The sequence below is a fragment of the Euleptes europaea genome, chromosome 13 (genome assembly GCF_029931775.1).
Source record: "Euleptes europaea isolate rEulEur1 chromosome 13, rEulEur1.hap1, whole genome shotgun sequence".
NCBI classification, from domain to species: Eukaryota; Metazoa; Chordata; class Lepidosauria; order Squamata; family Sphaerodactylidae; genus Euleptes; species Euleptes europaea.
In genome coordinates this window covers 34,448,042-34,472,565 of record NC_079324.1, presented here as the reverse complement: position 1 = coordinate 34,472,565, position 24,524 = coordinate 34,448,042, and the positions used below count along the sequence as shown (strand labels likewise).

Genomic DNA, 24,524 nt, shown 5'->3' with positions numbered 1-24,524 from the left:
GGCATCTGCCCTCTTGTTCTGGGAGCTGGGGATGTATGTGATGGTGAAGTTAAATTTGGAGAAAAACAGGGACCATCCGATCTGTCTCTGGTCCAGCCGCCGAGTGGTCTGTAGACTTTCTAGGTTCTGATGGTCTGTCCAGACCACCACCGGGTGTCGAGCCCCCTCCAGGTGGTGTCTCCACACCTCAAAAGCCGCTTTGATGGCCAACAACTCCTGTTCCCAGATAGTATAATTTTGCTCAGCCGGTGTGAGCTGCCTGGAGTAATAAGCACACAGCTGCAGGGCCCTGGTGGCCGTCCCTGGCTGTAGAAGTATGGCTCAAATAGCCATATTTGAGGCGTTGGCTTCCACAGTGAAGGGCAAATTGGGGTCTGGATACCGCAGGAGTGGCTGGGTAGAAAATTGTTCTTTAAGGTCCTGAAAAGCCCGCTGTGCCTCCAGTGTCCAGCGGAAGGGCTCTCGTGGTCGCAGCAACCTGGGCAAGGGTACTGCTAAGGCCTCCACTAGAGCAGGAGTAGTCTTTGGCTGGAAGAAGTCTTGGAAGGCTTTAAGAGGGGAGTGGACATGCTCATGGAGGAGAGGGGTGTTCGTGGCTACTAGGAAGAATGGATACTAGTCGTGATGCATACCTATTCTCTCCAGGATCAGAGGAGCACACCTATTACATTAGGTGCTTTGGGACACAGGCAGGACAATGCTGCGGCAGTCGTCTTGTTTGTGGGCTTCCTAGAGGCACCTGGTTGGCAACTGCGTGAGCAGACTGCTGGACTTGATGGACCTTGGTCTGATCCAGCATGGCCTCTCTTATGTTCTTAATATAATATATAAAATCTCTACACTGGGGTCCCCACCATGGTGCGTTTCAACAACTTTCCTGGTAAGATACAGCAGCCATTGTGTGGCTGGCTCTGCCGCCTGCAGCAGCCATTTTGTAGCATCCATTTTGTGGCTGTACCTCCGTGCCATGTCAGAATGTGACTGCAGGCTCAAAAGGATTGGGGACCTCTGCTCTATACTATCTATGATTTCCTTAAGCACCTGCTTTTCAAGTCAAAAGTTATTTCTTTTCTATGATATTTAGTGATCTTGTCTCTTGTCCACCTTCCCTGGCACCCCTTTCCTTGTTCTTCTATTGAACACAGAACCTTCCCATTAGAGACCCTTCTCTAATTAGCTTATTTTCTACTCTTCTCTACTTTTTCTTCAACCCTGCATTCAACACTTAACTTTCCTTCAGGTTGATTTTTCTCCAGCTATCTTCTTCTGCTCTCCATTACCTACTCTGTACCCATCTGGGCTTCTTGCCTCTTGACTTCCTTTCCATCCCAGGGCCCCTTCCCAGTCCTCTGTGAGGTTTTCACCCCAGCCAAACCGACACTGTCCCCTCCCTCACTGAAGCTGGACAGCAAATTGTTCCGTTCATCCCATGCCATCACACCAGCTCAACCAATCAGCACAAGAGGCTGCACAGCTCTAAGTACAATGCAATAAATATACCATCCCAATTACTAAACTTGCGGTCTCAATACCCCAATGAAAAAGGTACTTCCAATCAGAACCAGCAATTACTAAGCAATGCAGCCACTGAAACTCCGTGAGCTGTCAGCATTACCCAGCATAATCAAGCAATATTTATGATATTTTGAGATGAATGGCTCCCAGTGAACAGCAAACCAGCCACACTTCTCTAGGCAAAGCTCTTTCTACTGTTGTGAGGGAACAACATGTTCTTATTAATTATCCTCATTGATTGAGGACGATGGGAGAACTAAAACCATCGCCAGGGAGCCCACTGCTCTTAATTATGATGCACAAAAGCATAAGAAGAAAAGAAATGGAGTCGGGACCTCAAATAACAAGCTACAATCTGTATTGGAGCCAGCATGGTGTAGTGGTGAAGAGAGTTGGTTTGGAGCAGTGATGTCTGATCTGGAGAACCGGGTTTGATTCCCCGCTTTTCCACATAACCGGTGGAGGCTAATCTGGTGAACTGGATTTGTTTCCCCACTCCTATACATGAAGCCTGCTGGGCTAGTCACATTCTCTCAGCCTCACCTACCTCACAGGGTGTCTGTTGAGGGGAAAGGAAAGGAAGGTGATTATAAGCCTGTTTGAGTCTCCCTTAAGTAGTAGAGAAAGTTGGCATGTAAAAACCAACTCTTCTTCTTCTTCTTCAGTTCCAAGAATCTTTCAACCTAAGATCTTCTTTCCACTATTGTACAAGCAGGAGAACTCTCAAGTTTCAATATTCTGGAGGAAAAGCATGGCTGTAACCAAGGTAAGAAAGCACACTTCAGAGTCTATTGGATGAGTAGTCTGATCTGTCCAGGTGGCAGAATGAGAGGTAAAAGTCCCAGGTTGGTAGAGTTGCCAGTACCCCTTCACAAGTGTAGGCTTGTGAGGTGGAGAATTCCATTTTTAAAATGCTCTCCCACAAAAAAAATTCCCCATAACCAAGAATTATACACTTGGCTCTCATTCGGTGAGCACCCATTTAAAAAGGCTGCATTACGACGGAGAGCTGGAAACTGTTTAGCAAGAAACCGTAAGAAAAACTACAGGGTGGTGAGAGAACGCTCCAGTAGCCACTTGCTTGTGATCATCTATGAAGAATCACACATCTCCCCCAGAGAATCAAGCAAGGAAGATGTTGTGACCTAAAAGTGTGCTGTTTCTCTTTTTCCCCAGATATTTGATCCACAAACACCTAATTTATGTGTCTGTGGAGAGGAATTGGTTAATATATGAAGCTCAATTTGCAAGGTAGATATGGGTCGGTAAAGGTTATCAAGTTAATTAAATGTGTTTTTTAGATACACAACATGTGCTTTTGGCTGGCTTCTTTGTCAGAAACCAGGGACGATTCACGGCCGGTCCTTGTTCCTTTCCCCCTTCACAGCCCACGCCATCTGCAAACAGCAGACGCGCAACACACCTGTCAGGCCAACAAGGAAAGCCCATTAATTTCTTTGATACTGATCAACTGTCCTTTGTTGAGTACAATCCCAATTGTATTTGATGTACAAAGGAACAGAGGAGGGCTTTGTCCAGGTGAACCGATCTATGTCGCCTGGAGATCAGTTGTAGTAGCAGGAAATCTCCAGCTACCACCTCGAGGTTGGCAACCCTACCAAGTAGGAAAACAGATTTGATCTCAGGTCTCCCAAGACATAGTCTGATATTCTGACTGCTATACCACACTCTGTGGTTACGATTTTTAATGCAGATATAACACTGGTATGCAATGTCTGTCTCAGAAGTACATGTAAATGGTGAATGGCTCACATACGCCATCCAGAGCTAAGGTTGCCAACTGGACAGAAAAAAATGCCTTGTCCCTTTAATAGATGTTTAATGAGTGGAAAGGGACACTTGAAGCTGGCATGAAGTTAAATAAAACACACCTTCTACATACAGGTTCATATAAAGGATCCTCAGTATAAACTTGTGCATGCATACGATTAGGCTGTTGGCCAGCCTTGCAGCCATTTCTGCAAAACACCAAATGCCAACTGCTAATTCACATCAGAGTGACCATTATTAGTGCTGATAAAAGCACACACACAAAGCATTAAAACAATAATCCAAATCAAACATCCGAATGCTGCCAAGTATTCCCCATTTTGAACAGCAGGCCAATCCTGGAACAGTCAAGTGTCTCAACAATTAAAGCTCTCTTGAAATAGCAGCTTTAGGCAACAAAATAAGATTGGTAATTATTCTCTCTCTCTCTCTCTCTCTCTCTCACTCTCTCTCTCACACACACACACACACACACACACACACTATCCTGCTAATACTCTAATGTCTTTTTAACCGTAAGGCGCCAGGTTCTTAATTACAGAAAGTGAAAGTGGATTTTCATTAGTGTTAAAGATTAGATCCTTGAATTGATGTCACTTGTGGCTTAGCAGGAATGGTGACATAACGAAAGAGCAAGATCACAGGGCACAACTGTTTTTAAAAAATTGATGACATTTGGACTATTCAAAAGGAACCCAAAGATTCTCAAAAGATCCATGCTTCAGGAATCAGTGGCTCCGTGGTAGAGCATCTGCTTGGCATGCAGAAGGTCCCAAGTTCAATCCCCGGCATCTCCAGTTAAAGGGACCAGGCAAGTAGGTGATGTGAAAGACCTCTGCCTGAGACCCTGGAGAAACACTGCCGGTTTGAGTAGACAATACTGACTTTGATGGACCAAGGGTCTGATTCAGTATATGGCAACTTCATGTGTTCATGTGCTCATTCCGTGTCACAGGACATTTTAGGTTGGGCATCTGGGATCAGATCTTCCAATGTCTCATTTAGTGACCCCCCCCCCAAAGGCACTGTAGGAAGAAGGGGGGACAATATGGATCATGGCTCTCACATTGAGGCAGTGTGTGAGAAGAGGGGAATTAAATTCTTCCATTTTAAAGCCTTGTGTGGTGAAGTGGGTAGAGTGCTGAAATAAGAGGAGAATGTTCATCTACTCACATTGCCAGGAAGCTCAGTGGGTGATCTTGGGACAGTCTGACTCACCTCGCAGAATTGTTTTCAAGATACGGTGGAGAAGAGAAGACCCACATAGACTGACCTGAGCTCCTTGGAAGTGGTATTTTTGTTACCCATCTTGGGCCCTGAGATGTTCAGGAGTAAGGCAAGCATAAAAACACCTTTGCCTTCACTATAACTGTGGTGCCTACCATCTTTCTTTACTGAGATAACAGCCAGGCTTGAGACCTAGTTGTTATAATCAGCAGATGAGATGTGGACTGCACCACTTCATAGTGTGCATATATAAAAGAGTGTGTATATATATGAGCTCCAGCACAGAGAAAACTAGCTCTCAGGGAAGTTCTAAACTCGCCTCCTCCCTGACCTGCCAGCTATGTACATAAAGGGATTTTTTTTCTTTGCATGGTAAAGAAATGGATCAGGCAAGGGCCAATTTGTTGTCTGAACTGGGCAGACCAGATACAAGTCTACCACCTCACCCACTAATAGGGTTGCTAGCTCTGGGTTGGGAAATACCTGGAGATTTTGGGGGAGGGGTTTGGGGAGGGGAGGCACCTCAACAGGGTACAATGTCACAGGGTTCACCTTCCAAAGAAGCCATTTTCTTCAGGGGAACTGATCTCTATTATCTGGAGATCAGTTGTAACAGAGGGAGATCTCCAGGCCCCACCTGGAGGTTGGCAAACCTACCCGCTATGTGTGACTTTGGCTTTAACCGCTGTGCTCCCTGTCCTTTGTCTAGGCATCTGCGCCCCCCTCCATCCTGTGATGCAGCCCCTTTCAGTCCGGACTCCTCAGTTTTGACTTGCCTCTGTCCCTATTTCCTTGATGCAGGATTGCTTTTAGGCCTAATGGCGACAATGCTCCATCCTGATCCTAATTTGAATTCTGCTGGGATTTGTACTGCCTTTCCTCCAGCTGCCTCGATCACTAACAAGTAATAATAATCTGGAAGAAACACACGATCTTGATTCTTTGCTTATCATCACTAAAATGGGTTAGAATTCCCACATCAAATTGTGGGGTGGGGGCTCCTTGTACCACCCGCTTGGAAAAAGAACTCAGATGCTTCAAGGGCATCTGAAGAATAAATAATCTGTATTCAGGGATCTGGACTATTTATCTTGCAAGGGGCTTTCTTCTTCTCGCCACAAATACGCTTCCATTGCATCCTGCCAGAGCACAGTAAAGCACACATGAGTCAGTGCAATGCAGTGGTTGGAGTGTCAGTCAGACTAAGATCCCGGGAAGCCCAGGGTTCAAATCCTCACGAAGCACATTGGGTAACCTCAGGTCAGTCACATTCTCTCAGCCTAAGCCACCTCCCAGGATTGCTGCAAAGATACAATGAAGAAGGAGATGCACAACACACCCTGAGCTCTCTGAAGGAAGCACAGGGTGAAATGCATGAGATAAATATGGAATAAAAGCTGAAGAGAAAAGTGATACCCAACCCAGACTCAGTGTAGGATAACAGTTGTGTGTCCAGGAACAGCATATAAGGGGGAGCAAGCATCATGTTTACCAAAGGTATTTTCATCGAGAGGGGGACAGTATGAGTAGGGTTGCCAGTAGGATTGCCTCCTTCGCCACCGGCGGGAGGTTTTTGGGGCAGAGCCTGAGGAGGGCAGGGTTTGGGGAGGGGCTTCAATGCCATAGAGTCCAATGGCCAAAGTGGCCATTTTCTCCAGGTGAACTGATCTCTATCAGCTGGAGATCAGTTGTAATATCAGGAGATCTCCAGCTAGTATCAGGAGGTTGGTACTAGCAGGAGATCTCCAGCTAGTACCAGGAACGCCTCAGCTGAGGCTTCACTACGGCCATTAATTCGAGTAACCTTAAAGAACCTGCTATCTGGCCCCTGAATTACAAGGATGAAAAAACAGGACCACCCAGTATGGAGGGAAAAGAGTTTAACTCCTCCTCCCTGCATCACCTTCCTGACCTCAAATCCTCCCTCAAGAGGAAGCCCCCATATAAGGAAACAGGTACATAGCCTATAAGCTTCCCTCAATAAGATCCATAGCAACTTTGGTAAGGGGGCATTTAAGATGAAGGAAATGGTATAGGTGAAAGAAAGAGTCTAAATTGATCCCAATCATGGCCTCTTGTGGCATTCAAAACAAAACAAAAAGTACACTGGAGATAGGGTTGCCAACCTCTAGGTACTAACTGGGGATCTCCTGCTATTGCAACTGATCTTCGGTCAATAGAGATCAGTTCACCTGGGAAAAAATGGCTGCTTTGGCAATTGGACTCTAAGGCACTGAAGTCCCTCCCCTCCACAAACCCCGCCCTCCTCAGGCTCCACCCCAAAAATCTCCAGGTATTTCCCAACCGGAGCTGGCAACCCTAACTGGAGATCATCACTATTCCTGCAGTGCCCATTCCAAGTTCCCCTTGAGCACATGGCAGTGGACAAGAACTGGATCAGACAGACTTTTACCTGATGTCTCTGGACAAACACCATCAGTTAATAGGAGCCCAGCTAATGGCGTGGGACTAGGAAACACCTTTGTCAAGACCCTGGAGAACCCATGGATCAATGGTCTGGCTCAGGGTGAGGCAGCTTTGGACATTTACCAGTCAACACCACTACTCTGTCACGGCCAGAATACACAGCAGAAAAACAAAACAGCCGCAAGGTATTCCCGGCTGCTAACTGCAGCACATATTAGCAATCAAAACAGGGACCGTCCCATTCAACCATTTTCTCTCCCCACCCTCCAATTTACACTTGAAATTGCCTTCATCCCTCACGTGCTTGCTGTCGTTTCATTATTTCTATTATGATGGTAAACAGTCGTGACTACGGCACTGCAGAATTAGGATATCAGCTAACACAGCTTGTGTGTAGGGTTTTCGAAAACTCGCACAGCCATTTCTGTCTATCCCTTCTTCATTCAGATTCCAGAAGAGGCAGGCAGTCGTAAAAGCATCCAAAGCCATTTGGGACACGATTGTCCTATATTCTACAAGCTTCGAAGCAGTGGACGTTGCATCCATGTTTAATGCAAAAGCACAGCTCTGGACTTGGGATAAAATAGTGTGCACCAAGAGGGGGAAAAGGCACAACAGAGCACAGAAGCATAGCCTCTGGCCATCTTTAGCTCACCCTTCCTACAAAAAGCTCAAAGTGACCTATGTCATCCTGCCCTGCCCATTTGTCCTCACAACAACCCTGTGAGGTAGGTTAGAGTGAGAAAAAGCGACTGGCCCAAGGTCACCCAGAAAGCTTAATGGCTGAATATGCATTTGAACTCAGGACTTTCAGGTCGTAGTCTACAAAGCCAACCAAACACTAACACCTCTCAGCCTCCTCCGTTAAATTTATCATCCTATGAATTCTGTCCAAATTGCTTTGTTGAATCACTGGTGCCACGGCTGGGATGTAGTTTCCTTTTAAGTGCTTCACTGTTCTTGTTTCATTGCTGGCTTTTAATTGACAATTTGATGTTACAGACCAGCCAGCCACTTTGAATGCCATGTTCTGGTAGAGGCATTGCAGAGACATTTTAAAAAATAAAATAAAAAGGGAGAGAGGAAAACTGAAAAGGTTGGTATATGATTGATGACGTCTAAAGGTTGCATTTTGAAATGGGTTGGTCTAAAGAAGCGGTGGAGAACCCCGCGGGATCATTTTATCCAGGCCGTGGCCGGCTGGCTGGCGCGCACGCTTCCCGCGTGTCAGCCAAGGGCCCCCTGCACAGCCCCTCTCCACTTGAACCCCCAGCCGGTGCGCGCTCCCCGCGTGGCGGCCAAGAGCCCCCTGCACAGCCCCTCCCCACTTGAACCCCCGGCTGGCTGGCGCGCACGCTTCCCCTACGGCTGCCAAGAGCCCCCTGCACAGCCCCTCCCCACTTGATCCCCCGGCTGGTGGCCCGAACTGGGGGTCAGTGGCAGAGCATTTGCTTTTCAGAGTTTGTAGCTCAGTGGAAGAGCATCTGCTTGAGAGGGGCTGTGGCTCAGAGTTAGAGCATCTGCTTGAGAGGGGCTGTGGATCAGAGTTAGAGCATCTGCTTGAGAGGGCCTGTGGCTCAGGGGTAGAGCATCTGCTTGAGAGGGGCTGTGAATCAGAGTTAGAGCATCTGCTTGAAAGGGGCTGTGGCTCGGGGTAGAGCATCTGCTTGAGAGGGGCTGTGGATCAGAGTTACAGCATCTGCTTGAGAGGGGCTGTGGCTCAGGGGTAGAGAATCTGCTTGGGAGGGGCTGTGGATCAGAGTTAGAGCATCTGCTTGAGAGGGGCTGTGGATCAGGGGTAGAGCATCTGCTTGGCAGGGGCTGTGGTTCAGGGGTAGAGCATCTGCTTGAGAGGGGCTATGGCTCAGGGGTAGAGCATCTGCTTGAGAGGGGCTGTGGCTCAGGGGTAGAGCATCTGCTTGGCAGGGGCTGTGGCTCAGTAGCAGAGCATCTGTTCGGCATGCCGAAGGTCCCAGGTACAGGATGGACTACCAAATGTGCAGCATCTCTCTCTGTGTACTCTGTGCCCCTCCCCAATCTGGACCCTTCCAAATTCAATCAACGGCATTGCTGGCTCGGGCAAGAAATGAACAGAGGTGAGTTGCCATTGCCTATCTCTGCATAACAACTCTGGTATTCCTTGGTGGTCTCCTATCCAAGTACTAACCAGGGCTGACCTTGCTTAGCTTTTGAGATCTGATGAGATCAGGCTGGGCTGGGCCATCCAAGTCAAGTTCCAGGCAGCATGTAAAATTTCTCAGTAAAAAAAGTGTACTTCTTAGTTTCTCTGGGCCAAAATGATTAGGCTGCCAATAGGTTAAGATCCTAGACATCTGCAGGACAAACCTACTGACACTTTAAAAAAGGTTCCCCACCCCTGGACTAAAGTTTGGATCTGGTGCATTCACATTAGGGGTGTTACTGCATAAGAGTACTATGTGTGATGTCATCGCCTTTAAAAGCTAACAGCAGGGTGAAAGCAACTATTTATATTTGCATATAAAGGTGATGTTAGCACAGTGCAGTAGTTTGAGTGTTAGACTAGGCCTGGAAAGACCTCTGTTCAAATTCCTCCTTGACATGAAATTTATTGGGCAACTTCAGGGCCAGTCACCTTTTCTCAGTCTCACCTCACAGGGTGGTGGTGAGGATAAAATGGAGGGGGTCTCAGAGCTAGGGTTGCCAGGTCCCTCTTCGCCATCGGTGGGAGATTTTGGGGGCGGATCCTGAGGAGGGCAGGGTCTGGGCAGGGGAGGGACTTCCATGCCATAGAGTCAAATTACCAAAGCGGCCATTTTCTCTAGGTGAACTGACCTTTATCGGCTGGAGATCAGTTGTAATAGCAGGAGATCTTCTGCTGTTACCTGGAGGTTGGCAACCCTACCTAGAGCAATGAGCAAAGTCTAAAACACTCAGGCATTTGGTACATGGAAGGGGGTGCATCCCCTGTTCACATCTCCATCTTCCAAATGCTGATCAATGAGTCCATGCACATACATGTTACATGCATGTTTGCTCATGTACAGAAGCAAATGCCTCTTGAAAAACACACCTTGACCACACACCTCTCTGCCTTCCTGCCTTTTCCTTATTTCACTGGCTAACCTGCTCTTGTTCCCAGAAAGCATCCTAGAAACAGCCAGCTGAGTGGCAACAAGCACTGTGAAACCCTCTACGTGTTCCCTGCATGCTGATTTTAAAAGGGTTTAGAGTGCTGGACAGCTGAATGAAAAAGACAAGACGTCACTGGAAAAGACAATAAAGCTAGGAAAAGTTGAAGGCAGCAGGAAAAGAGGAAGACTCAACATGAGATGGATTGAATCAATAAAGGAAGCCGCAGCCCTCAATTTGCAAGACCTGAGCAAGGCTGTTAACGATATAGGGTCACCGCAAGTCGGAAGCCTCTTGACAGCACTTATCACACACACACTGACTGATCACTGACCACAGTCCAATAGTCAGTGAAGACAAAAATGCTACTCCATAAGTGGCAGCAGCATGGTATAGTGGTTAGTGAGTCAGACTAGAATTTGGGAAACCCAGGTTCAAATCTCCAGTCTGCTATGGAAGCTTGTTGGGTGGCCTTGGGCAGAGGAGGAGGAGGAGAAGATATGTTTTTATATGCCGACTTTCTTTACCACTTAAGGAAGAATCAAACCGGCTTACAATCACCCTCCCTTTCCCTCCCCACATCAGACACCCTGTGAGGTAGGTGGGGCTGACAGAGCTCTAAGAGAGCTGTCACTAGCCCAAGGTCACCCAGCTGGTTTCTTATGTAGGAGTGGGGAAACCAACACGGTTCTCCAGATTAGAGTCCGCGGCTCATGTGGAGGAGTGAGGAATCAAACCTGGTTCTCATGTGGAGGAGTGAGGAATCAAATCCGGTTAGGAGTCCATCGCTCTTAACCACTACACCATGCTGGCTCATATCAATGGGCTGTTGTGAGGACAAAACGGAAGCTTGTTTGGGCCCCCACTGGGGACAAAAATATGCTATAAATATTATAAGAAATAGCAGCTCACCATTTGTATTTGCAGAGGTGAATACAACCTAACACCAAGCAAAATTTCTCCTACTTGTCTCTTGCTATAGCTTCAGGTATCTCTGAGCTGGAAGCATTTTCCTGCTGCCTATTTAGTACAATGCCCTTTAAACACTGACTTGTGTTTTTAAATAAGGTCTGTCATGTTGCTTTATTCCTGTTCTGTTTTGTTTTGAGTTTTGAAACTGGAGAAAGCCAGGTGAGCTGTTCCGGAAGAAAAACCAGAGAGGACTGTCTGGTGGATGGTTCGTGTTCCCTGAAATTTCACCTGATGTTTTTTTAAGTTATAGTCATTCATTTTCTTTACAAATTAAATATCTTTTGTTCCCGCCATCATTTACTTTTTTGGGGTGATTAGGAGAAGTATTAAACCTGTTGGCAATTACAGCATTTTTGTTGTTGTCCTGAATCAAATTCACGCTTTAAAAAATGGATGGTTTAATTGCCTGAATAAGGGGCGGTGGCAGAAAGAGGTGCAATGCACAGATCAGACTTGCCCATGGTCCTTCATCCTTCTGACATTACCCAAGTCCAACCACGGCATCCTTCCTTCCTCCTAGAACCTCTCCACGCCCACCAGCACCCATCTGCTTCAGCAATTCACAAGCTCTTCAACATCTGCTTGTAACACCTGCTTGTAAAAAAAAAGCCATCCAGAAGCCTTGATCCACCTCCTCAACCTGTTGCTACAAACAGGGAGAGATGCTTCATTCCCCAAAGGCCCTGTGATCATTGCCTTATCTCATTTTATGTAGGCAAACAAGATTGACAGCTGCAAAACAGCTGCACTTAATCAGAGTTTACAAGCAGCCAAGGAGGAAGAATGATCAACAGTGCAATTCTAATCAGAGTTACACCCTTTTAATTCCATCCAAGTCAACTGGCTTAGAAGGGTGCAACTTTATTTAGGATTGCGCTATAAGCCTGTACCATCCAACAATGATTTGCCTGTATGGACAGGCAGTTGCAGACTGAACATTGCAGAGTCTGACACCACCATAAACGCAACACTTTTCAAACAGTGTCAAGTCATGCAGCCAGATGCTAGTCAAATAACACAAAGGTGACCCACCCCGCTATGTGTGGCCCATACCTCTCACCTATGAACATACCTTAAACTGAGCCAGACCAAGGTCAGAATTTCTTGCTCTGACGGGCAGTTGTTCTCTAGGGTCTCAGGAAGATGTTTTTCTCATTACCTACTTCTTGATCCTTTTAATTGAAGATGCTGGGGATCAAAACGGGTCTTCTGTATGCAAAGCAGATGCTCTACTATTGAGCCAAGGGGCTCCACCCTGATGGGCCTGCCAGCCCCCAAACATCAACACAGGGGCTTAAATTTTGAATCAAGTGCATGCATGTATAGAGATTGTACGGCTGATCCCCAAACTGTATTTGCAAAATCAATTGCATAATGTGCACATGTGTATGCCTGACTCAAACATAAAGCCTTCTCACAGATGACAAGGCAGGTGTACCAGGAAGGAGGAGCGGATAGGTGGGGCCTTCTACCCCAGCCTGCATGGGAAAGCCTCTGTATTGTCTGATCCAACCCTATGTTGAAAAAAACCCTGTACACCCATGTGTGAACCAGCTGCAAAAGAGAACAGTGCAGCCCAATCCTCTCCAAGCTGTAAATCTGAGTTGTGTGTGTGTGTCGCTTCTGACTCATGGTGACCCTATGAAACAGTGTCCTCCAAAACGTCCCATTGTTAACAGACTTGCTCAGGTCTTGCAAACTGAGAGCCATGGCCCTCAATTCATCTCATGTTGGGTCTTCCTCTTTTCCTAGCATGATTTGTCTTTTCCAGTGACTCTTGTCTTCTCATAATGTGACCAAAGTATGATAGCCTCAGTTTAGTCATTTTAGCTTCTAGGGACAGTTCAGGCTTGATTTGATCTGAGTTAAGCAGCTTTTAGTCTCAAAGAAGCAGTGTAGGATGTGCATTTACTTGAGTAAATCCCTTGGAATACAATTGAACTTTCTTTCAAATAAATGGGCTTTGGATTTAAAAAACTCAGCAGTTAGGTAATATGTTTTTGTTTTTTTTTAATTAGGGCAGGATCTTCCAAAATAACCACAATCACAGTGTATAAGCTTTTAAGCTTCTTCGGGCTGGGAAAGGGTACTGATGAACTCAAAAGCTGGCACACAGTTTTGTAGTAATTTGGTGGGTCCAAATAAAGACACGAACAGTTGGTTTGGGAATTTTTCTATGGATGAACACCTACAATCCTCATTTAGAACTGCAGGCTTAGTCAGAAAACGGCTCCCTTTTGAAAGTTCAACTAAGGGTACAACCACACCGCTACAGTTTACACACCGGCAGTTTTGTCTGTCTAAACCTACAGGAGTTATGAAAATAATGAATGGACAGAGAAGAAGGAAGAGCTGGGATTACACCTCCTCATAGGATCAGTTCACGGATTCATAGTTTGTTACTCAACAATTGCAGCATCCACAGAGTAACTTGCATGCATGGCTCTGTCACCCCAGATCGCACGGAGAAGTCCCATGCCACCTCAAACGTAACCCATTGCAAAAGAGTCTGTTGGCACATTCAGTTGTATGCCATCAAGCAAGGGGAAATTACGCTATGAGAATGTATGTGTGAAGCAGTCCACAGGTCGAGGTCTTCCTAGGAACATTGCAAGGGAGGTGATAGCCAAGAATGTCACACTCAAGGTTCAGAGCTTCCATAGCATCACTGCAATCTTGCTGGCATGGCACACCCCTGATCTGTGACAATTAGGGGGGTGGCCCCTTGATGCAGAAACTGTCATTGAATTCAGAGTCAGAAACCAGTAGTCCTGGGTCAAGTCTCTTCAAAAAGCTGAGAGAGAGGCATGACTTATGGAAAGAGGACCTGGGGAGGGGCTGTGGCTCAGTGGTAGAGCATCTGCTTGGCATGCAGAAGGTCCCAGGTTCAATCCCTGCCATCTCCAGTTAAAGGAACTAGGTATAGACCTCTCTCTTCCTGAGACCCTGGAGGAGCTACAAGGCTTCATGTGTTCAGGTGTCCATAGCCACTTTGGCAGAACAGGGGTCTCAGCTCACTCTCCAAAAACGACTCTGGTATATATGCATGTGCCCTCCTGTGATCTTTTTTCACAATAACAATTCCATAGAATTGAGTTCCCTTCCAGGGTCCTTAGTTTGAACAGAAGCCTCCCCCCCTCCCATCTCACAGAAACCCAGAGACAGGCCATATTCAAAAATTCATGCACGTTTCCAGAAGGTTGCCAACTTCTCAGCCGACTGCTGCTCCTGTGCCTCTGCCATCAGCTCAATATACCGACAATCCGTAAGCCACAGCTGTTTACCTCCACACAGCAACACCCCCTTCTCCCAGATTGGGTCTCTCAAGCTCCAGAGCAGACCTTATTTTCTTCCCCAGTCAGTTGGCAACTTTTAAAATCCACTAAATCTCTTGTCTTTAAAAAAAGTTAAGCCACAAAGCTGCAATTTTATCTAGGGAAGGGGACTGTGCGGAGATGCCAGCTTACCCCCACCACCTGACGACAGACTCTACCTCCTCTCTGCAGGGGGTTGGACTAGATGACCCTGGTGGTCCCTTCCAACTCTAGGACCACTTATGCACGGGAGGTTTTGCCCTGGATTTGCCACTCCCTAGATGCACATTTCCCCCGTTTGAAGTTTCAAAACTCTGCCCGGGGGCTCATGGTCGAGTTGACAATTTGGACGGGGGGAAATGTGCACCTGGAGAGCGGCAGACCCAAGGCAAAACCTCCCCCGCGCGGACGGCCCAGGATCCTTTGATTCGACGAGCCTCCCGCCCCGCTTCCCTCCCGACCATTGACGCACGGCAGGTTTTGCCTTGGGTTTGCCGCTCTCCAGAGGCGCATTTCCCCCCTCCAAACCCTCCAAACTCAACAATAAGCCCCGAGGCAGAGTTTTGAGAATTTGGATGGGGGCCACGGGCCTCTGGAGAGCGGCAAACCCAAGGCGAAACCTCCCGTGCATAAACGGCCTAGGATGCTTTGATTCTAGGATCCTCCTGCCCCGCTTCCCTCCCGACCATTGACGCACGGAAGGTTTTGCCGCTCTCTAGATGCCTCCAAACCCAACAATAAGCCCCTATGCAGAGTGTTGAGAATTTGGATGGGGGCAACGTGCCTCTGGAGAGCGGCAAACCCAAGGCGAAACCTCCCGTGCGTCAATGGCCTCCGTTTGCAGCCTAGTCCCGGGGCAACTTTTCCGCCGCGCAGCATGCGGGGCTCCAAGGGAGGACGGCGCCGGTCCGGACCCCCCGCAGCCGGCGGCTGCACTGCAGCTCCCCGCGCCCGGCCGGCAGCCGGGGGACTCACCGGCGGCCCCAGCCTGGGCCAGGGCGGCGGCGCGCACGAGCCGGTGGTAGAGCTCCATCTCGGCCTCCGAGCTGCGGGTCCGCAGCAGGCGCAGCTCCGGCGGCGGCCCGGCCAGGGCCATGCCCGCCACCTCGCCTCCCACGCCCGCCTCGGCCCCGGCCCCGGCTGGGCGGCGGGCAGCGGGGCGCTGCAGGCGCCTCTCCCTCCCCGGCCGCCTGCGAGGCGCTGCGCTGCGCTGCGCTCTGCCGGCGAGGACGCACCCGCACCGGCTCGGAGAGGAGGGCGCGCCGGGCTTCTCGGGGAGCCGCGGCTCGGTGCTTCCCCCAAGCGCCCGGCCGAGGCGCCTCCCTCCACCGAGCCCAGCCGCCCGGCGGGGAAGGGCCTCCGCCAAGCCCGGGAGCCGGGCGGGGAAGCGGCAGCCTCTCCTGATGGGTTGGACGCGGCGGAGAGGCGTCGTGCCTCTCGAGGCGAGCTCCGTTGGGCCGCCTGGTGGCGGGGAGTTCCGTAAGGACGGAAGAAAGGCCCTGCTGGGTCCGGCCCAGGCCCGTCCAGCCCAGCAGTCTGTTCACACAGTGGGCGACCAGGTGCCTCCAGGAAGCCCCCAAACGAGACGGCTGCAGCAGCAGCACCGTCCTGCCTGCCTGTGTTCCACTGCACCTAATATAATGGGCATGCCCCTCTGATCCTGGAGAGAATAGGTATGCATCCTGTCTAGCAGTCATTTTGACTAGTAGCGGTGGATAGCCCTCTCCTCCATGAACCTGTCCACTCCCCCCTTAACTAATCCATTTTAACTAATAGCCATGAATACCCCTTTCCTCCATGAATATGTCCACTCCCCTCTTAACTAGTCCATTTTAACTAATAGCCATGAATACCCCTTTCCTCCATGAATATGTCCACTCCCCTCTTAACTAGTCCATTTTAACTAATAGCCAGGAATACCCCTTTCCTCCATGAAGGTCCACTCCCCTCTTAAAGCCTTCCAAGTTGGCAGCCATCACCACATCCCCAGGCAGGGAGTTCCATAGTTTAACTATGCGTTGTGTGAAAAAATACTTTTATCTGTTTTGAATCTGTCACCCTCCAGCTTCAACAGATGAACTCGCTTTCCAGTATTATGGGAGAGGGAGAAAAACTTCTCCCTGTCCACTCTCTCCAACCACGCATAATTTTATAGACCTCTATCATGTCTCTCCTTAGCCGCCTTCTTTCTAAGCTAAACAGCCCTAAGCGTCTTAACCGCTCCCCATAGGACAGTTGCTGTAGTCCCCTAATCATTTTGGTTGCTCTTTTCTGCACCTTCTCAAGCTCTGTAATATCCTTTTTTAGGTGTGGTGACCAGAACTGTACACAGTATTCCAAGTGTGGTCTCACCATAGATTTGTACAAGGGCAGTATGATATCAGCAGTTTTATTCTCTACTCCATGTCTATTGGCTCATGACATGACAGGCTGACTTCGGGGGGATCTGAGCCCGCTGGTCTCAAAGAATTGGGGGGGGGGGAGCAGCAGGAACCTCTAGGACAGGGGTTCTTAACAAGAGGGGAATCCCCCCCCGGGGGGGGGAAAGGAGATTTTAGGGTTCCAGGGGGGAAATTGGGACCACTATTCAGCAAAGTGGAATGCACCTTTTGAGATAGACTATTTCGGGAAGGGGGGGATTATAGTCTGAACCATGATGAAAGGGGGGAATGGAGCAAAAAAGGTTGAGTAGCACCTCTAGATTCGGTTAAGCGATTTGGGAGAGGGGGGATTAGCTGCAGCCAGGTTTTCTTAATGAGTAGTGATTAGACTTTGAAAAAATGGCTTGCCATATTCTGTGCTACTCATGGTGGCAAAAAGCTGAATGTTTAAGGTCTTTTTATTGCTCACAAGGGAGGACAGGTGATTCTTACTCAAAATTGCTTAACTGAGGGGTCTGCAGAATTTGACAATCACAGGGCCAAACTATATCAACGTTAAATCAAGAGATAAGCAAACCTCAAATTTCTTTAAGAAGAGTTGGGTTTTTATATACCGACTTTCTCTACCACTTAAGGAAGAATCAAACCGGCTTACAATCACCTTCCCCTCCCCACAACAAACACCCTGTGAGATAGGTGGGGCAGAGTGTGTGACTAGCCCAAGGTGGTAGTCTGGTCTGTATAGCAGCAACCCAGAAAAAAGTAATTGTTCCGGTCACAAAATCCATAATTTTCTAATGCATGGATCATAACAGGGCCTTGTCTCATTGGGAGATATTGGGGTTCACCCGGCCTCTGCCTACAAGTAAAAAAATGTACACACACTCTATGTGAAATGCAAGCACAATTGCCTCTGTTTGCCTCTTTAAAAATACACCCTTGCAGAGACTCAATCCTTTCCTGGTCATTTGCATGAAGACTAAAGGCAAATACTATTATTTACATATCTGCTCTTCACAACTGACACAGTATATACCTAATAAGGTTGCCTTTGGGGCAAGTTTCAAAATCAAGGACAATATTTAAAAGACAACTTGTATGTGTGTGAATGGGCTACTGTGGGTATAATGGTTGGAACTGGCATATGACATCATACACGATGCTTTTCAGGAGGCTCCACCCTCACATTTGCCTTCCAATGCAGTGTTATTCTGCATAAGAAAAATCAAGAGAGGTAGTGTCATGTGCAGAGACACATAAAGATATGTCTTTGCAATGCAAGCCTCCTATCATGCATTAAAAGTATATTAGAAGTTTTTAACCTAGCCTTTGTGCAATGTGTTAGTTTTCAAGCTTTCAGATGACTCTACATGTTGGTATTAAAACCTCTCTTGCTGTAAACCCTGGGAAGGGGCTGTGGCTCAGTGGCAGAGCATCTGCTTGGCATGCAGAACGTCCCAGGTTCAATCCCTGGCATCTCCACTTAAAGGGACTAGGCAAGTAGGTGATGTGAAAGACCTCTGCCTGAGACCCTGGAGAGCCGCTGCCGGTCTGAATAGACAATACTGACTTTGATGGACCAAGGGTCTGATTCAGTATAAGGCAGCTTCATGTGTTCATGTGGATAGGAAAGGACTCCAACTGAAACAAATGCAATGAGAGCTACATCATAGCTACACAACACTTATTTTTTCCACAATTACTGCTGTCCTTTTTGTGCAGCGGTAAGGAGGGAGCATCCGTGCATGCAGCAGCTTTACCATTCAAGTTCCACTGTTATCATTTCCCATCAAGACATTTGAAAAGGCACCTAGGCTGTTTCTCTCGGGTTCTGTGCAGGTTGTATAATTATGTTTAATTTTAACACAGAGTTGCAAATCTGACAAGCAGGCGCTATCCTTGTCCTTTTTGCAAGAGGAAAATTTTCAGGTTTTGTTCCTAGGAGGGGGGAAGGATTTTTACTCATGTTAGTTGCCAAGAGAAACAACTGCATCCCTCTTAAATTGATGGTCCAGACAGCTCACCCTTCTTCCACACCTCTAGGGCCTTGTGATGGATGAACCCCAACCTCCTTTTGACCCATTAGATTATCATGATCAACACTGAACACACTTTTGTGCAGCGGAGCCTGTAATGTATTAAAGCAACTCTCACACAGGGTGTTTGCAAGTTACTAGTCCACATGCATATATGGAACTAGCCTGCCTATACACTACAAAGGGTGTGTGTGTGAGGGGGGGAGGCTTTTGTAAAACCTTTCAGTGGAAGTGATTTCCCCCCAAGTAATCATATAGATATGGCTGCATAGAGGACACAAGGAAGAATGCCCAGGTTGGGATCACCCATTAAAACAGATTAGGCAAAATTATTAATCAGAACATACCAAAGTTTATTGATTATTTCAAACAAAAGTTTGATTCTTTTTTTGTAATGAAAAAAGGCAAGTTGCATTCATAAAAGTGTAACATTCACATTCCACTGTCATTATACGTAAATGTATAAAATTGCCAGAGTTAAAAATTAAGATTGCAGTCCCATCAATTTTTGCAAGCAGCTGAAAAAAATGCTTCTTAAAATCTGTATACAATGTACATCCGCCTCCTCCACTCCATATCTATAACTTTTTTTTTTTAAAGTCCCAGTACAGGTTTTACAATATTGACATGAATTAAGAGTACTTGGACTGGCATGGCCCGTATGCACAAGTGATTTAAAAATGTTGACGATTCCCGATTGTGGATTCTATATATCCTCCAGTAATGACTGTAGCGCTTTGGGGAAGGGACAGAGTGCCCAAGCAAACTCACAGCTTGAGGATACAAAATCAAATACAGCAAAGTTGGTCATGAATCGATTATGGCCCATTCCAGGCAAACAGCAGGTCATGTGGTAAAAGTTCTCTTGGATCTGACCACTTCCAACTGAATATGCTTCCCCTTTCCTGCCATTAAAAAGCTAGCACCTCACGGACAATGTAACACTGCACTTCCTATCTCTGACACTTTAGGTTTCCATGTTTAGTGAGGGAGGACTCAGACGTGTGATTCTCCAACCTGCAATCTGAAAAAGGTTTACCACATAATGTGCTATTGGTACAATGCCAAACCTACAAAATGCTCTCAGTAGGACAGAGATTAACTCCTCACTCCTAACAGCCTTCCAGGGACCAAAATGGATCATCACATTGCTGGATTTGCTTAGCCACAAAAAACCCATAAAAACAAACACTCAAACAAAAACCCCTGGGCTCCAGTAAAACAGCAGAAGTTCAGAGACATCGCCAAATCACGTGACCTGGCCCTGCCACGGTGGTGAGAAAGTGACAGAAACCAATTGTTTGTCCAAGTTGCCTCTCTAAACCTCCCCTTTCCCGAAGCCCTTGGGGTAACTTCAAACTGCTAGGTTTCCATTACGTTTGAGAAGATTAAGTACACCCCCCCAAGGTAACTACTTGGAGTTTGAAATCAAAGAATTTGGTCGTAAGTTCTTTTTAAAAAAATTAAAAGATACTTGCATCAGGTTCACAAGTGAGTTGAGAAAGCTAGAAAAACGTACTTGCCTTGCTTGTGAAAAATGCAGTGAGTTCCAAGTTATGTACAACTCAAATTTAAAAGTCCCAGAAACTGACAAGCAAAAAAAAAAACCCCTTAACTAAAATTGTCAGCTGGTGCAGAATTGATGCCAAGCTATAGATGCTCGGCAGAAGGCTGTATGTAGAGAGCACTGGAGTGGTACATTTCAGCCCTAGGCTGGGGGGGAAAAATCACATAAACAGAAACCAAGATGGAACTGTGTATATAAAGCTTTTGGGGGGATAGGTTTGGGGGGGGGGAATCTCTACTAGTTATGATTTGGCACCTAGCCTGTCATATTGACCTTGTCTTTCATGGCTGACAGCAGAGGTTACTGGGGGTGGGGGTGAGAGAAGAAACAGCTCTTTCATCCTCTCCCAGTGAGTAATGTCTAGGAAAGGAGATCTATGGTGTGATGTCAATGCATTCCAAGTTTCCTCACCCCAACTGACTGTCTGCCATGTACGGGGGGGGGGGAGAGAGAAGGGAAAACAGACACTCAACAACAATGCCACACCATGCGTTTCTCATACCAAACACTACTGGGAAGATGGAGGAGGAACATGTGGGTCAGTGGCAGCTGCACATGCCCCATAATGTCTCCCAAGTTTGTGCGGACATAGGCACAGTGGAAACGAGACGATGATCAACTGGTCCCACTTTAAGGGGCTTAAACTACAAGAGTTACACAAGTGTGTGTGGGGGAATCTGTCCATAGTGAACAGTGGGACTTTAGTCGTAAGCTGGGCTGGCCTAGATGTTATTTCTAGCTACAAATTACTTTGTGCTTGTTCATGCATGCAGTGCCCCCCCCCCCCAGAACTGCCTACTTGAGAACGTCCTCAGCGGTGCCCATGTTTGCATAGGACTAGTGCTTGGATCAGAACTTGATTCAGTTGAGCCCTCGAATCTCAGTAGCCCTTTCTGGAGCTGCCTGTCATGGAATTCGCAGCAATGGGCACAAACGTACTTCTAAATTCACACATTACTTCCTGCATGCAGACAGGGGCAAAAAGCCAAAAGAAAAAAAGAAGAAAAGAAGAAGCCAGTGGTGCTACTGTATGTGTTATAGGGCTGCTTCGCATATTACATGGTGGAAAATAACGGGCACATGTGCTTCTGTACCCATCAGATATACAGTTGAAAACATGCATCAGTTGCACATGCTAACAATATTGTAGGTGCAGGTGTAAGTTTACAGGTACACCTTAACACACACACAAAACACATGTGTGAACTGGCCATCAGATGCACCTCACTTTGGAGGAAGAGAGCTAACAAAGGATGCGGTTCTCATACTAGAAAGGGTAACAGCGCAGGCATTTCATGACTTGCTCCTCCAAGGAAGGCAATTCTTACCATCTGCAGTGATGGATCTCTCCCTCCCAAGCAACATCCCATGGGCCTTGAATGTGGAGAGAGCACAACGGGCACCACAAAGATCCCCCTCAGTTTATATCTTGCCCCAACAATGAATATCTGAACCCTTGTGAATAGTTAATGCATTTGAAGTACCTGGCATCTGTGCGTCTTGAAAGTTGCATCCGAAAAATGGTGCGTAAAACAGCTCAGGTTGAGAGAGGTCTGACAATGTAGCATAAATATTTTCTTGTAGTCAGTAAAATGTATTATATTTTTTGAGAAAAAGGAACGTACTGATTTGGACTGCAAAATGCACTGGGGGGTGGGGAGAACAGACCACAGAAAGAAAACCTTTAAAATGTGCAATTGTTGGAGAACTGGCTACTTTTGAATTCTTCAACCCAAGCTCAACAGAGAGCATTCAGCTACATTGACCTTAATGTTTGAAATGAACATGGATACCACAGGAAAGAGCTAGTCTTTCAACTTTTTTTCAAGTATTCCTGATGGGCCAATGTATATGGGGCAAAAAAAAAAAAAAAACATTACAAAAATGTGCCTTAAAGGTGGGCTGCAAAATTCTTGTCAGAATGTGTAGGGTTGGTGGTGTTTGGCTGAACAACAACAGAAGTACATCAACATGATTCGAATTTAGGGCCAAGCCACAGAATAACATAAGACTGCACTAGCGTTGTCCATGGAAAATTGGAACGCGGCCCTCAGAACATAAACTTGTGCTATTTCTTTGGTCAGGATGGGAAAGAAACGAAAGAGAAAATTTTAGCAGCACGTCACCTTTCTTGGATGAATCTGAATCGCAGAAGAGCGGGACACACGTCTTCCAAGTGCCACAGCCTCTCGTAGTTTTCTCCAACATTTTCTTTGCAGAATAGCAAGAGTTAGTTTCTTAAAGAAGGGGATTAAAGAAGGGAAACAAGAGATGCCTTTCCCTACTTTCCCCCATTATTTTAAAAATGCAAAGCAAAAAAAAAGTCCTTATTAAAAAAAAAAAACACAAAAAGGAACAACTCTCTTGGCTTCCTTTTTGATTGCTTCTGATACTCAGTTTGTAACGAAGAGAGCAAGACAGAGCGAGAGAGAGCACTGTTAATTTAAGCCCACATGCTGGGGTTATATCTTTGCATCCGAAGAATCCTGAGAGGGCATCATTCTGTAAAAGGAGTCATGGTGTTTCTGGCCTTCGCTTAGAGGGTGTAGCCGTTCTCCCTGTGTTTGTAGGACACCAATATCGGCAGCTCCAAAGTAGCAGGCTGTAAAAATCACAAGGGGGAAAGAAAGAAGACAATTTAAGTTAACACTGACAGCTGTCACAAGATGGAGGGAGGAGTGTGGGAAGAAACACTCGCCATTCCTGGTAGTGTATCAGAAACAGAGAATTAGAATATGCTAGGCAAAGAGAAAAAAGACCAACGATGAAACTGAAGGGAGAATAAATGCCAAACCACACAACAAAACAGCCCTGTTGGCTTCCCCTCCCCCAGATGGGGAACTCCTTCCCACTGGAAGATAGATTTGGGTATACCTTTATAGGCCTTCAGGAAAAATGTGAAGATGTAACTATTCTGGAAGGTCTTTGATAGCATTTAAAAGTGTTTTCTCTCCACCTGGGGTTTTAAATCAGATTTCGTTTTACTGTGCTTTGACAGGTGCTCTTACATTACTGTTTTATTTTGTTGTTTACTTCTCATAGCAGCATTCGAACATAAAATCCAGAAGGCTAAGCAGAGAAAGACAAGGCAATTTGAGTTTCTGCAGTCTTACAAAAGGGCTGATTTAATGCATTTTAAAACTCGCTCCCCTAAGGAGACCCCTTTCCACATGCACTTCTTTGCTAAGGAATCACATGCCTGCCATGGAAACAACATGCAAAGGATTCTTGGGGGTGTTGTAAGGCACACATACCTCTTTCATATTGGACGACAATCAGGCCTGCTGGCGTCCCATGGAGAGCTGAATCTACACGCCAAATGCTCCCTTGGGGCTGTGTGTTGCAGGCAAAGACCAAATGAAGAGGGCAAGATGGTGTTTGTCCATTAGGACCAATATTCTCGTAACACACACACACGCGGTTAGCTTCTGAGGAGCCTCTCACCATGCTTTCAGGAACACCTCAGTGGGAGTCATGGCAAATTTTTACCTCACAGAAAGGTTTATTTTTTTTAAAAAAAAAGTGTCATGTGAAAAACCTTGTTTTTGCATGCTAAAGTGATCCCCTTCTTTTGTCCGTTGAATAAGGAGCTGGGAAAAGAAGGAGCAGGCAACAGGCTGTAAAATGGAAGCTGTCGGGAAAGTTAAAGAGCCATTAAGCTTCTGTTTGATGGAAGGAGTTGGAAATGGGGAGGATTTTGGGGGGTGGACGGATGGGGGAGCGGTGTTAGCAATGATCTGTGGAAGACTTTGTAGGGCTTTCTGCACCAAAGCTGGCAGCTCGAAACAAGTCCAATGCACAGCTTTCTGCACTAACTTGGCGCCAAACATAATACAGAAATACAGGCTCAAGCAATGTGTTGTCAGGGCGGCCTCTGAAAAACCCTCCTTCGCCAAGGTCAGCTCCCTTGCATCTCCCTGGTAACCCATCTGTCTCTTCTATCCATTCCGTCATGTAGGAAGGTGACAATTCCTTTTGCCCAGGCACAGATGGACCTGCACTGGGCCCCCAGTGTGGAATAAACTTCTTGAGGCAGTGAGGAACGCACCCAGCATCAGCTTTCAGGAATCTATGCAAAGTAGAAATATTCAAAGTCTGTGTGTAAATGTTTTTTTTTTTTTTTGCAGCTTTGTCTTTGCTGTGGGTTGTGTTTACTGTTATTACTTTAGTCTTGCGTTTGTGT

General features: G+C 46.8%; 1 protein-coding gene across 1 annotated transcript in view; it reads right to left on the bottom strand.

Moving 5' to 3' along the window:
• Nucleotides 1–22,714: 22,714 nt before the first annotated feature.
• The window catches only part of ATP11C (ATPase phospholipid transporting 11C), a 100,054-nt gene continuing 98,244 nt past the window's right edge, over nucleotides 22,715–24,524 (bottom strand). Inside the window, exon 29 of the mRNA XM_056859255.1 lies at nucleotides 22,715–22,943. Within this exon, the coding sequence (XP_056715233.1) occupies nucleotides 22,878–22,943 (66 nt within the window). The 3' untranslated portion in view covers nucleotides 22,715–22,877. The remainder of the gene's footprint in view (nucleotides 22,944–24,524) is intronic.